Source organism: Enoplosus armatus, chromosome 12, assembly GCF_043641665.1.
Source record: "Enoplosus armatus isolate fEnoArm2 chromosome 12, fEnoArm2.hap1, whole genome shotgun sequence".
Classification (NCBI taxonomy): Eukaryota; Metazoa; Chordata; class Actinopteri; order Centrarchiformes; family Enoplosidae; genus Enoplosus; species Enoplosus armatus.
The window spans coordinates 11,709,810-11,723,291 of record NC_092191.1 but is presented as its reverse complement, the minus strand read 5'-3'; the positions used below and the strand labels follow the sequence as shown (position 1 = coordinate 11,723,291).

Genomic DNA, 13,482 nt, shown 5'->3' with positions numbered 1-13,482 from the left:
GCCTGTCACTGTCTTTGACAAACAAGGGTGCACACCTAGGTGTACGCCTTTTTCTGGCTGCAGAGGAGGGTGTAGATCAGTAGAAAGCTACGCAAAACAGGCTGGCTAGTGCTGAATGATCTTAGCTCCTCTGGGAAACAACTGGGATCAGTGGTCTTTGTGACTTGCAATAATCTCAGGATTTAACCTAATACATAACCGTCTGGCAGTGGGTCCCACAACTGTGTGTGTATGTGCTGGTCTGTGTACATAAATGCACTTATATCTAACCATGCTACTGGCATTTGACAGCTTGTGTGTGTGTGTGCGTGCGTAAAAGCCTTGGCCCATGACCAAAGCCCTTTAGCTTGCATAATGGTTTTAGACGACCCTTGACATACAATGTACATGTTAAATACATGCACTGGTTAAGTGTTTATGTGAACAGAACGTCATGCTAAGGCTCAGTTCAGCAGAGAATACATTTTGTCCTCTGGTCTGGTGAGAAAGTCTGAGTCAATACTACAGGTAGGACTGAGTAGGACAGTATTTTCATAAATAATATGAACACCACAGAAACAAGAGACCAAATGTTCCCGTCCTTCATAAAAACACGGTTACAGAAAAGGGTAATGCAAAACTGCATGGCAAAGACAGAGCAGAGCTAAGCTAACAGTGTGGGAAAACAAGAGCAGGCTAAGATAACAGGAAGGGAAAACAGCCATCTAATCCCTGGGCCAGACTCAAGCTGTGAGGGGCAAAAGGGCTTAGTTATGCAACTGGGGGCTGAGAGGATAGCGCACGACCAAAATACTAGAGTTTTCTGTGTTCCTAAGAAAACGGAAAAGTAACAGGCTTATGACGATGTGACTGGGACACCCTGCATTCAGCCTGGCCTCCAACACTACGGCTAAATAAGGCTTGTTCAAGGATTTGATGCCTGCTAATATAAAACCCTTTCCTGGATGGCAGTCTTAGGAGTGCCATTTCCAAACCTCTGCAGTGTAAGAGGAGAGGTGGTCTGGTTCATTCTCAGCCTCAAACAGGCTGTTAATGTAAATTTCCTTTCATGAATGCTTAACGCCAGAGGGGATGTATGTATGTTTAGAGGCTGAAGGAATCTCTGGAGTTTACTATGTTGGTGTCAAATGTCTTTTCTCTGAGGACAGCCCTTGTCCAAACCATGACTCAAGAAGTGACCATAGAAACCCTTGCCTCTGCCTCATTATCTGTTGTATGTGTGGTAGGTGTGTGTATTGGAGATAGACACTTACCCGATTCCCTGCTAGGGGCTCGATTGTGACGCAGAAAGAAGCGCACCTCTGCCCTGTGTTGTCCCCATCGTTGGAGCACATCCAACATCCTCTCCCCGTCACCTACAGCTCGCTCTGCAGATGGAATACATAATAACAACACGTCAGCCCTCAAGTGTGAGGTAAAAACACACCAGGGCTGGGTGATACAGACGAAAAATGTATCACGAAAAAACAAAAATTCATTTCAGTTGATATTGATAATTATTGATCATTTCTAATGACTTTTTTAAAATAAAGACCAGGAGAAAAAAGGTTGAATATAACCACATTACTTTGAATCTAACAATTTCCTCACTGTCTGCAGTCATTTTCTCACTCCACGCTGTTTCTGTTGTTGTGTCCCATGTTGACGAGGCAATCGAACAACACAACTGTTAAATGTCTGGCTGTTTGCATGTCACTTGTAGCATGCTCCATTATCAAGGGACATGACAGGTTGTTTATGAGCCAGGGCAAATTCGTTATGTGCTTTCATGGCGGTTTGCATTTAATGCATTGAAGTGACACTATTAAACGTTCTATCGAACAGCTTTCTTATTGCTATTGATGATTGAAGGGTCTATCGCTGGAACATATTACTATTGTTTTATCGCCCAAAACACACCCATAAAGTCAATATTGAAAAATTATAATTATATGAACTTTGGCCTTGTGACAACACCAAAAGTTGGTCAAGCCTGCAAGTAAGTTTCGTTTTATGAATCGTGGCGTCATCTGCATCTAGCTGATCTTTCTGAGCAGTGACCTCGGGGAAAACAACTGTGATGTGTCGTCAATTATTCTGGCTGGTACTAAGCCAAAGGGCTCATCATCCATTCCTTGGACATTTTCTTCAACCTGCTTAAGACCATTTCATTACACAAATGGACTGACACATTACAGTCAAGTAGAGGTCAATGAAACTGATCTATTATAGTGGCATGACTGCAAAACAAATCAGTAACGACTGTAATATGCAGGTCATTAATAGCTTTACATCTAAATTTGAGGCAAAATGCTGCTGCTGTGTTTTCAAGGGGAGTCAGCAGTGGTCTGTTGTGAGAGATGGCTGCAGAATGAGACAATCTTTTCAGCAGTTAGCAGCCTCTTTACATGCTACTTGTGGAAGTACTCAAACACAATAATTGGCACTTTCTTCACTCTTATGGCAGCATCACCATGGAAACAGCTACGAAGCCTGGCTCCTTGAGTTTTCATTCTGAATACCTCATGACTTTCAGAGATGGGGAAAATGGGAAAGGCATGAAATCTCCACTCCCCCTCCCACCTGAGAGATGTGGGAGATGTCTGGGAGCTTGTGTTTGTTACAGGGATTATGGGCTCTGCTTCATTTGCATCGCAGACCTAAAAGAGATAAGCCCCTCAAAAAGAAATCACCAAGCAGTTGACCACAAAGCTAATCTCCATATATGGTCAACTTCAGAAAAGCAATTTCCCTCTAATTAAAGGAAAAAGACAAACAAGTGTCTGCACACTGACTCCTGTCCCTTGGGATGCGGCCATATTTCAAAACAACATGTGACTGAAAATCTCATGTTCTTTATTGTGTGTAGATAGAGAACACTGGGTGAACTGGCACTGTCACTCACCAGATCCACGCCACATCTCAGACAGGTGGCAGTCCGTCTCCCCCGGCTCCTTGCACAACTCCACCACATCCCGGCACAGCGTCTCCGGGGTAACGGGAACCTCAGTAAAATGCTGGTCATTGTTACTGAGGTATACTGTCAGGAACATCTGGGGACAACGGGAAGAGAGAGAGAAGCAGAGAGCCAGGCAGGTTAGATACAGAAGAAGAACGCTCGCCACCGCCTCTAACACTGGAACTACTGATACATTTTCACATGAGTTTAATGGTTTAATGTTATTAAAGAGCAAATTCTGCTGCCTGTTCATAATATCTGACACTGAATGACAGGACGTTCAGTTGGGACTCTCGTTTAATTCCTGTTTGCTCACACGCTGTGTGTAAAGTGTTCGGCTGGATATTAGTTTATTCATCCATGCAGGAATGAACTGTATTGTGAATTGTAATTACATGGAGAGACTGTTGGCCAGATTATTTTTGTGGTTGTACAAAGATTTTTAACCTCTTCCGCTCTGGTCACACCGTGAGGGGAATATTGTTTTCACAGATTGATCTGATCCAAGAAGAATCTCTTCAACATCTTAAAATTGGCTCTTTCACAGTGTTTCCTAGTTTATTAAACTGATTTTGTGCATTATAAACAATGACTGAGATAATACATTTATCACAGTGATCTTAGAAGGCAGTACAAGACGTGTATTTTATCTCTTATCCGAAAATCTTAGATTGCTGTTGTGACTTTTATTTAAAAGTGACCAGGGTGCTTATTCAGACATAACAGCGACTTGTTAAATTGCCGTCAGATTAATGTAAAGAGGTGCGTGTCTGAAAGAGGCTACAGATAGCAGTATCCGTTTCCCAGCCCTCATTCCTCTGTGTCAACAGGAATCAGAGGCCAGCTCCCAGAACTCAATTTCACCTCGCGTCATCTAACTGCTAACTAGTGCTGTCACCACTGTGAGAGGTCCCTCTATCCCCACACACACACACATTAAATACCCCTGCCAAGCAGACCACGGGGGAGACCACTGAGGACTCTGGAGATGCTGGATTTGTATGTCAGCGTGTGATTGACACATGGTAGAGACTAGTTGAGGACTTTCTAAAAAGAAATGGACTGCCACTGATAGATGTGGAATGTGAACACCTTCAGCCACTGCAGACAGAAAATAAACACATTGAGCTGAGAAATCTTAAAGAAATTCTCAAATCAACACATATGCATGATATTATTTACCTCTACAGTTATAAAACACAAAAAGAAAGTAGGCTTATGTTAAAAATTGACAGTCAATTTACACAGTCAAAATGCGCATCCGGGAGTGAAATGTCATATTCTGCTTATGTAATACTCTAAAACCTATACAAACACTGACAGTTAACGTGAAGGTGAAAAACAGTGTCTCCGTGTGATCATATACAGATGTATGCTTAAGAGGCTTTAGGGCTGTGCTGGAATAAGCTCCCTTCTGTAATCTGATCACACGATAGGAGTGGGAGCTTTGATAAAGCCGTAATAAAACCAATATTATAACATAGGTGTCCCAGGGCATGGTACAAATTGAACTTATTGAACCTTTCTGTTTTAGTGGCAGGTTTTGGCACCGTGACTTCAATAGTGTCGCAATATAAAAGCACCAGCTCAAGAACTGGAATAACCTGGAAAGTGTAGAATTGTTTCAATAGTATTCCAGGTTAGACCGTCAGGCTTTTCTATTCTCAGCATGCTGCCGTGAACGGCTGTGCCTACAGGGGCCATGGTGGGAACGTCAGGTCAGCAGGGTCACAAGCACAAAGGGCTTGGGGGGGGGGGGGGGGGGGGGGGAGCATGCAGACAGCTGCATCCGTGGTGCAGAAACAATAGTATTTAGGTTGCTTTTCAAGGCACAACAGCCTTAAGATAAGTGGCTTTATTCCCCTTTTCTTCTTCAAATGAAGAGTGGGCAGGTGACATGTAGACTCTCCTTAGCAACATATACAACTAGAGAAAGTTTGTTTTTTCCTATTGAGGTGAAGGTGGAAGCAAGGGGTAGTGGTATGACTCAGAGGACGTGATTCAACTGGTTTGTTCCACAGGGATGTAAATGAAAGATCCCCATCAATAGAGCGAATCAGGAGTGAGTCATCCTTGTCAGTAATCGGCATTACACAAAGCTGTAAACAGACATTGCCCCTGTGTTCGTCTCTGGCCATAAGAAGGACCTAACAACTCTGTGATGGAAGACCACCCTGGAGAACAAAGCCGAAACCAAGACTTTTCCTTCCCTATCTGCTAATCAGAATAGTTTTACAGTTTGTGGCATGTAGTTGAGAACTAAACTGGAATCAGTTGACATAATAAATAACACTGTCAGAGCCGGTATTTAAAAGAAAACCATAACTGGTATCAATTTCATCAGTGTGCCTTTAGCAAAAAAAAACAATCTGAGATCAGCACAGAGCAGCTGACATCATCACAACTTCCCGGCAATGCAGGACATTCAAATGACCCTGTTAATATTTGGAAAGTGAAGAGAGACAACAGAGCGAGGGGGGGTGGAGGATGGGGAGGGGGAACGCAGGACTGAAAGAGAGTGAGAAGACAGAAACACTGACGAGAGGGGAATGGAGTCTTGGGGGTGGCAATGCCTACGCTGACAGCCAATTCTCCTCAGCACTAAAGTTAATGATCCAGGGCCACCACTACCAAGCCCTAGCCTCGATCTAGATGAGTTAGCACTTTGTTGCTGACCTTCATCCACCTAATGCATGCGGTCACTGCTTATGGGCTAGGATATTGCACACATGTGCTATATGTACATAATTAATTAAGAAAATCAGGCCAATTTTAATATATCTGTGCATATTCATATTGCTTTGGAAACATTAAACAATGCAAAAAAGGGTTAGGTAATGAATGATATTATATTATCATTTCTGAATTAAACACAGCAGAAGAAAGTCTGAAAATGACAGGTCCAGGTTGACTTTCCATTACTAGCAGTCCAGTGTTTTTCACGCAAAAACAGATACTGTGATATACACTGCAGAGCCTCTGCTAGCTTGATTAAGGGGGGGGGCCTTAAGTGGTCTATCAAGACAGTCGTGTGAGAGGAGCGCCCTGACTCCCCATTTTGACTCAGCCAGACAACTTGAGAGTTCATTAAAAATTCATAGATACAACAGCAGGCAAAATTAAACAGCTCAATAACAACCTATTTCAAAACAGTAGCACAATATCTTAGGTAGCCTTACACAACCAAGGAGCTGAACAGTACCCATTTGGATTGTACATGACAATGTTTGATAAAAATGTGCTGCACTTGCCTTCTGTCCATCAGAGTGGATGACAGAATCAACTGCTGAATTGCACTTCCTTCCTACCTGAGACAGAGCAAGGAGATCGCCGGGGGGAAGGAGAAGGGGACGAGCTGCCTCTGCTGCCATGGTTTGCTATTATAGCGATAGCTGATGCTGTGATGAAATTAGAAATCTAAGTCAAAGCTGTCTCCCAGGGTTTGGGACGGGTGTGACAGCTCAGAATTGCAAACTGACAATTATAGCCAGTGCAAAGAAATGTGGCCGTTAATGCTGCAGCCCGCACTGTAGATATTCTCAAAGCGGAGCAGCTATAAGGCTAGGTCATTGGGGCTATATCTCAGGGATTAAATTAATCTGCTACATAAAAATATAGCCTTTCAACAGACTACTGGCTCAATATTACAATAGTAATGTTAAATTCAATAGCCCGCAGAGAAGCTACAGCTTTGGTGCCTTAAGTTTAAGAGAGAATAGCCTTCTGGGTAACCAAGGTCCAGGAGTATGCATCCTCATAAGCATATATCATTGTACCTGGTTTAAGGGGTCTAAAACCTTAAATTAATTTTAATTACTTTGGTACTGTAGTGACTTTTTTTACAGAAAAAAAAAACTACACAGTCTTGAGGGTCAATGGCACATGCTTAAGAACATCTGCTCTAGACACAATAACACAGATAGGAGTGTGTGTCTCTCAGAGATGAAAGGATGTAACATCAAACCCTCAGACAAAAGACACTGTAATAAGAACACATCTAAGAGGAAGAGAGTGACTGCAGCTGGCAGGATGTACTTGACCTGCCCTGCTGAAAAGAGCCGAGAGGTTGAGGAAGAGAGACATGAAAAAACAAAGAGATACACTGCAACAGTTGTTCTGGGTTATTGCATGGAAACAGGCTTCTTTGTCAACGATTCTGTTGAAGTTGAATAGGCTGCAGCCCCTGTATCTGCCCTACACTGTATACTGAAGATATCAGCGATAAAGCCCACAGCCATAAGATGCTGATGGTCCTTTGCTGTGTAATTTGGATCCCTTCTCCCATTAAAGCCAGAGGGGCCCTGAAGCAGATGCCATTGATTGCAGGCTTGAGGGGAACAGGCTTTTCAAGCATCTCCAGTTGTTTAGACAGAGGACTCTGAGATGACTTGAGTTTAAAGATCAACACTGTACCCGCAGCCAATTACAGGAAAGAATGCTGCGTTAGTGTGCACGTGGCACTCCCACTGATCGCTCTGATAACGAACATGCGCAGCAATATAGTGGTGCACATAAACAGAGCAGTTGACAGGCAATAGTTGTCTTAATGAAAATGTATCAGGACAGTTCGATTTAGAAGAAAATTAAAAACAAGTTAGAAGAATGATGTTACTTCAAACAGGCCTAGTAGCCTATCAATCTCTGTGTCGTACCTTGACAATCTCTCCTTGTGAGGGTCAATTCTACTGCATTAGTCTCTCAAGATCATTGTCCAAATGCAATTGGTCGCATATTGAGTTAAGAGTGATCAAAACTGTCTGCCACTGCAGTTTCCCATTTCCAAGAATAGACAAATGACAGGGGATTGTACTGTAATGGAATTACTCTGCAATATCAGGATAACAAGTAAATGAAAGCCCACCCGTCACTGAGAATTCACATCAATACAACTAAAAACACAACAGCAGCAACATCAGAGATCACTCATTATCTTAGTCTGGTGTTTTTAAAAAAAAATCGAATCCGACATCTTTCCTGATGTTCCCTGTAACATCAGCAAGTAACTGATTTTCTACTCAAATCAGTTCTTACAATACGGGTACCTTTGTTTCTTCAGATTATTTATGTTAATAACCGATTTACAAAAAAAGAAACTTCACAGCTCAATATGGTACAAAATAAAAGCAAACACTACTCATAAATTGATATTTTTAACTCAGGACATACACATATAAATTATTACTCAGTTGTCAGAATTATTAATTTTCTGTCAATCACTGATCGAGTAGCCGTTACACCACTATTTCAACAACAGTAAAAAGGCCGAAAAACTGCTGTTGATTTGAATCAGTCATTGCAAAAGCTGGCCCTTCACACACACTTTCAGTGAAGTGGAAGGGAAACAAAACAGGTTACTTCTCTCTGTACTAAGTAGCATAAACACATTTTTTCAGCTTGTCATAACGTTGCATGAGTCTGTTTAATCTCAAACAGAGAACCTGTAAACCCATGCATATTGTGTCGCTGTGGTCCCAGGTAGACCTCATTACAAAAGAGAGAAGATTAAAAACTATAAATATTCATGAATTATGTTAATTTTTTGCAGGTAAAACTCTATTTAAGTGACAGTCAAAGTGTGGCATACTATAAACAAGCTTCATCATTATATTGTGTGTTGTATTCAGTAGTGAACAACAATTTCATATTAACACCAATTTGGTAAACCTGCAGTATGCTCCAAAGATGAAAGAGCATAATATCTGAGCGTGTGTTAATGAATGCTGTGCAAAACACACCAATTAAGTTAGGACACTTTTATGTATCTACACTTTATAAATAGCAAAGCAAGTTCTGACTAAATCCCTGCCTTGGAGGAGCATGAAGTAGTCAGATCAAATAAGGCAGACTGTCAGACAGGCTTGATATAATACATTGGGATTGACTACCACATATACACAACATGTGATATGATGCCTGGGGAGAAATGGGACAACGTCAACAGTGTGAGGCAGGGTAATGGCAGCAGAAGGCAACAGGGGCCATATCTTTGACCACACCTGCAGGGTCTCACCTTAGGGCTGCTGGGCCTTCTGTCCGCACACACTTTCAATTACAGATATTGCTGTGGTAAGCGAATGAGTCAACTAGGTCTTGTTGAGGGAGTCACCTCTGAATCTGATTACAGCAAGTTTGTAAGACACTGCAGCAGCAGCATCATCATCTTCCAGCATGTGTGTCTCCACGCTCCCTGTCATGGCTTCAAGAATTGACACAGTTCCAGCATAGCAGTCCTTCAAAAAGGCGAGGCAGCAGAAAACTCCCTAATGGCTTTATGCATTATTCCTCTTCGTCTCGCTTTCACTCTCTCTCTCACTCGCTTTCTTTATGCTGCATTAGGGGGCGAGGGAGAAAAGGTCAGGGGTAACAAACAGGAGAACGCAGAGGGAATCAGAACGCACAGTGGCCTCATTCAGCTGCAACATTTAGAAAAAAAAGCAGCTTTACAATGCACTGAAGCTGCAGCGGACTGTGACTCTTCGATCAGGACAGCCTCTTCTCTCTGTCTGCACTGCAGTACTTAGCCTATCACTTTATAATCTGCACCCTCGCAATGCTCTTCCACTCCTGGTCTACGCGATGAGACAGTTCCTACTTTGTGCTTATCTGGGAGATAAGGGAAATGGGAGTCAAAATGAAGCAGAAGGGAGAGGATGTATCCTTTTTTCCAAACCCTCTTGACAGTTAATTAAGTCATTCAGAGTAACAACAAGGAGACAGCAAACAGGAGGTTATTGCTGATAATATACACAGATGTAAATGACCTATATAATGTAAATAAATGACTGAAAAGTGAAGCGTTCACTGAATTGTGAAAACAGCTACTCTGTTGTATGGGAATTTACTGTATGGAAGAAATTTTTTATCAACAATTATCTCATGAGGAAAACTAAAAGCCAGAAACCAGACTAATGTGATGATGATATTGTGGCTAATACTGTTGTCCCAATAACTCTTCTTCTTCAGATAAAAGTCAGAACATTACCCTTGAAAGTCCTTGGCTATCACTGATGTGACTGTCTGCTTATGTAACCACCACATACTCTCCCACAGAGTACACACAAAGGCTGTGGTGGCCGCAGCAAAAGCCTACTCAGGTTTCTGTTGACAGACACAGCAAAATCAGGCTTCCCAGAGCATCACCTCATTTTCCCACCATCATAACACCACTGCAAAGTCTAGCAACAGTGAGATTTGTTGTGGTGTAACTGAGACAAGGTACAAATGTGTCTGGTCAAAGAATACAAAACTAAATTATTATGCAGGCCAGGCACAAAAAAAGTTTTATCTACTTGAAAATCTACACAGAAAGCAAATCATGTCATGGGAGAGGAATGAGGAAGTGATATGGGACTTGTGCCTGCAACATTTGAAATCCAAAATCATGAAACAAATCAGAAACTTTTCCCTGACTGATGTTATCACATTTTTCCCGCAGTTTAATTTCTGTGACAAACTTGTCAGAGTTGTTTATTGAATATAACTTATCTTGACAAAATGCACACAGAAATTAAATATGGGCTAAAAATCCAGCAGAGAAATCATTCATAAGTGTCTGCAGAACAATGACTGGTTTAAATAGAGATACCAGTAAATCAGGGTTATTAATTGTACCATGCAATGTTTAAATAAAGGGTGAGCATCCCTTATCAGGGTGCTGCTACAGCACAGGCACACACACACAATGTGCTCTCCACAACACACTGTTAAAGAGTCCCTACAGCTCATTGTCTTCAGGAAACAGTGACCCCCTATTTACCATCCCAGCCTGCAATTACGACATTACATTCTCACTGCCCCCCAAGCCCCCGGCCTGTACAAGTAGGGTCATGGGCTGTTGGTGTAATTTTTAAGACAATACCTAACATCAGGCATGGCTTTATAGAGGCCATTTTGTGTTTATCAGGCGAACACCAGAAGCTGTATCTCATTCAAACACACCAGAACAAACACACACACACAGATATATTCTCAGGTGACAGAATTGGGGTAAAGGGGGTAGTTACCAAGGTCTCATGTGGCCTATAAACAAACATCTTGAATGAAAACAAATTTAAGGGTGACAATTTATATTGGTGTCCACAAGAACGGAGCTTGGTGATAACAAATGACTGTGTGCAGACTGAGGTCATGCACCAGACAGGAGTCATCCAAATACTCTGTCTCCGTCTCCACAGCAAAGATGATTAATTCACTGATCGAGCTGTTTTACTGGAAGCACAGGTCTGAACAGAGAAGGGTAATATTAGCAGAACCTGTGCATACTTCCACAGAGGATTACACTGGATTTTTCATTCGGTGTTAACATTGTTGTAAACAAAGTGTGACTGTGTGCTGTACAGTGTGTGACTTAACATAATTGTTCACCAGAAACACAAAGGTCCAGAATTAACCAGAAATGCAGAGACAAAAACACTGAATATTACAGTATTAACACTCCGATAATGACTGTCCTTTCCTCTATAAACATCCTGGCAACTACAGTAGTACAGCACTAGTTTCGAAGTTTAGTTTATTAAATGATTAACCAATCAACATTTTAACAACAGATTAATCATTAAACTCAATAACCAAAACAAAAGGCTAACAATTATCTGGTTCCTGCTTCTAAAATGTGATGATTTGCTGTTTTTCTCTGTTAGATATCATTGTAAAGTGAATATCTTCATGATGGTCTGACAACTCTAGCAATACAAATAGGTCACCTTGGGCTCTGGGAAATTGCGAAAGGCACTTTTCACTATTTCATGACATTTTATTGAATTAACGATTAAACAAAAACATAAATCTACCGACTGATCATGAAAATATGTGTTAGTGGCAGCCCTATTTGCCAGGACATTCTCAGGTAAATACATTCTAGACGTAAGAATTTTAGCTGGGGTTAAACACTTACTAGTTACCAATCCAGCCATCACCTCTTTGACCTTTGCTCCTTTACCAGCAAGCAGGCAAAGTCACAACAGAGAAGTAAAACTGCATTATAAAAAACATGGTTATTTCTCTACAGTGAGCACATGCAGGCAGACCACTGTCCACTGCCCTCTCTACACACATCCAAGAAGTGCTGAGACATAGAGCCTTGCACTGCAGCAAAGGCAACGGACCTCTGATGATGATGGTGATGATGGTGATGACATGGCAGGAGCCCAGAGCTGAGTTTAAGGTGCCCTCTGTTTGTTGTGTGTTCTGAGCAGGATGGATGTGTATATACTAACAAAAAATGCATCTACAATCAACTGTCCCAAAACTGTATATACTGATCTAAGAAAACATTTTGACGCAGGGGACTGGTTTACATACAAGATAGACGTGTGTGTGTATAATAACATCCCAGAAAACAAATACATGACGTAACTCATTACCATATGCTAATAAACTTCACAACAAAAGCTCGTGCTGCAATAATACTGGAACAAAGTAGCAACGGCATCAACTTGCCACGTCAATTTAAATGTCCAGGTAATCTAACATTGCGGGGTTACTGCGGCGATATAATGTCGAAAACAGAAATATTAAGCGATAGGACGACGCTGAAACTTGTAGCCAAGTAAATAAAACATAAACTCACCGGCATCATTTTAGCTTCGTACCGCATTTAGCTAACCAACACAGCATGAATCCCCACTGGCAGTTTCGTCGAAAGCTGTGGGACTGGCGATCACTTTAATCCCAGAGCCTAAACCCGCGATGGGCAAGGCTACTTTCTCCTGCTTGGGGGTCCCGTTCTGCATTAAAAACACAGCACATCGTTATTTCATAAACTCAATCAAATTGTCCACAAATAAAACACACTAATGTTAATTTGTATTCCGTGTCTGGGGACCTGTTGCAACAAATAACAAGGCCTTCACGACAAAAGTTTCCGTTGTAGTTGTGAGAGCATCGTTTAGAACTTTCAAACGGCTCGTTGCGAGCGCGAGGCACTGCTAAAAACCCTCACCTTTTGAGAGTAAACTACAGATAAAACAAATTATAAACCTATTATGGAATTATTCTATATTTTCTAGGTTTTGCTTACCCGAGGACGTGTAGGTAACCAGCCCGAAACCCCGTTGACAGACAGCGTTGCTCGGTAGCTCGCAGCCTATCCCAGAGTGACGTATCGGGAGGAAACTCATTCCACTTTGGAATTCAGGCTCCGCCTCGTTCTGGAGCAGAAAACACCCCCATCGGCTAGACGCGTCCGGTGTAAACATGAGAACTATACCCTTTTCACTCACTTGTAGGGAATACAAGCTAATTTCCACAGAAGTCTACTCCAGGTCGACACCATTGAGTTGGAAAAAAAGATTCTTAGCAGCAAATGAAACATATACTACATTAAAAGTGGAGATAAACTTGAGTTGAATCAGAGAAAAGTAAGAGATCTCACTCCGCTCGTATTTGACAAGTGGAAACCAAGAGTTGAAGTGGGTGGAGTTATTGCAAGCAGTTTTATCGTGTAATAGCTTGACAAAATTCACATTACAGATTAATTTATAACTTGTCCAGCGGTGGAAGAAGCACTACTTTGTATTTATTGTTTTTACCTATTGTTTACTTTT

The 13,482-nt window shown here is 41.7% G+C and overlaps 1 protein-coding gene across 2 annotated transcripts in view; it reads right to left on the bottom strand.

The window, feature by feature from the left end:
* The window catches only part of tp53bp2a (tumor protein p53 binding protein, 2a), a 28,778-nt gene extending 15,748 nt beyond the window's left edge, over positions 1–13,030 (bottom strand). For both annotated transcript variants that reach the window (XM_070915806.1, XM_070915807.1), the window contains exons 1-4: positions 12,957–13,030; positions 12,507–12,663; positions 2,885–3,032; positions 1,254–1,367 (exon numbers count right to left, since the gene is read on the bottom strand). In XM_070915806.1, coding sequence (XP_070771907.1) covers positions 1,254–1,367; positions 2,885–3,032; positions 12,507–12,533 — 289 coding nt within the window. In that variant the 5' untranslated portion in view covers positions 12,534–12,663; positions 12,957–13,030. The remainder of the gene's footprint in view (positions 1–1,253; positions 1,368–2,884; positions 3,033–12,506; positions 12,664–12,956) is intronic.
* Between the last annotated feature and the right edge of the window lie 452 nt (positions 13,031–13,482).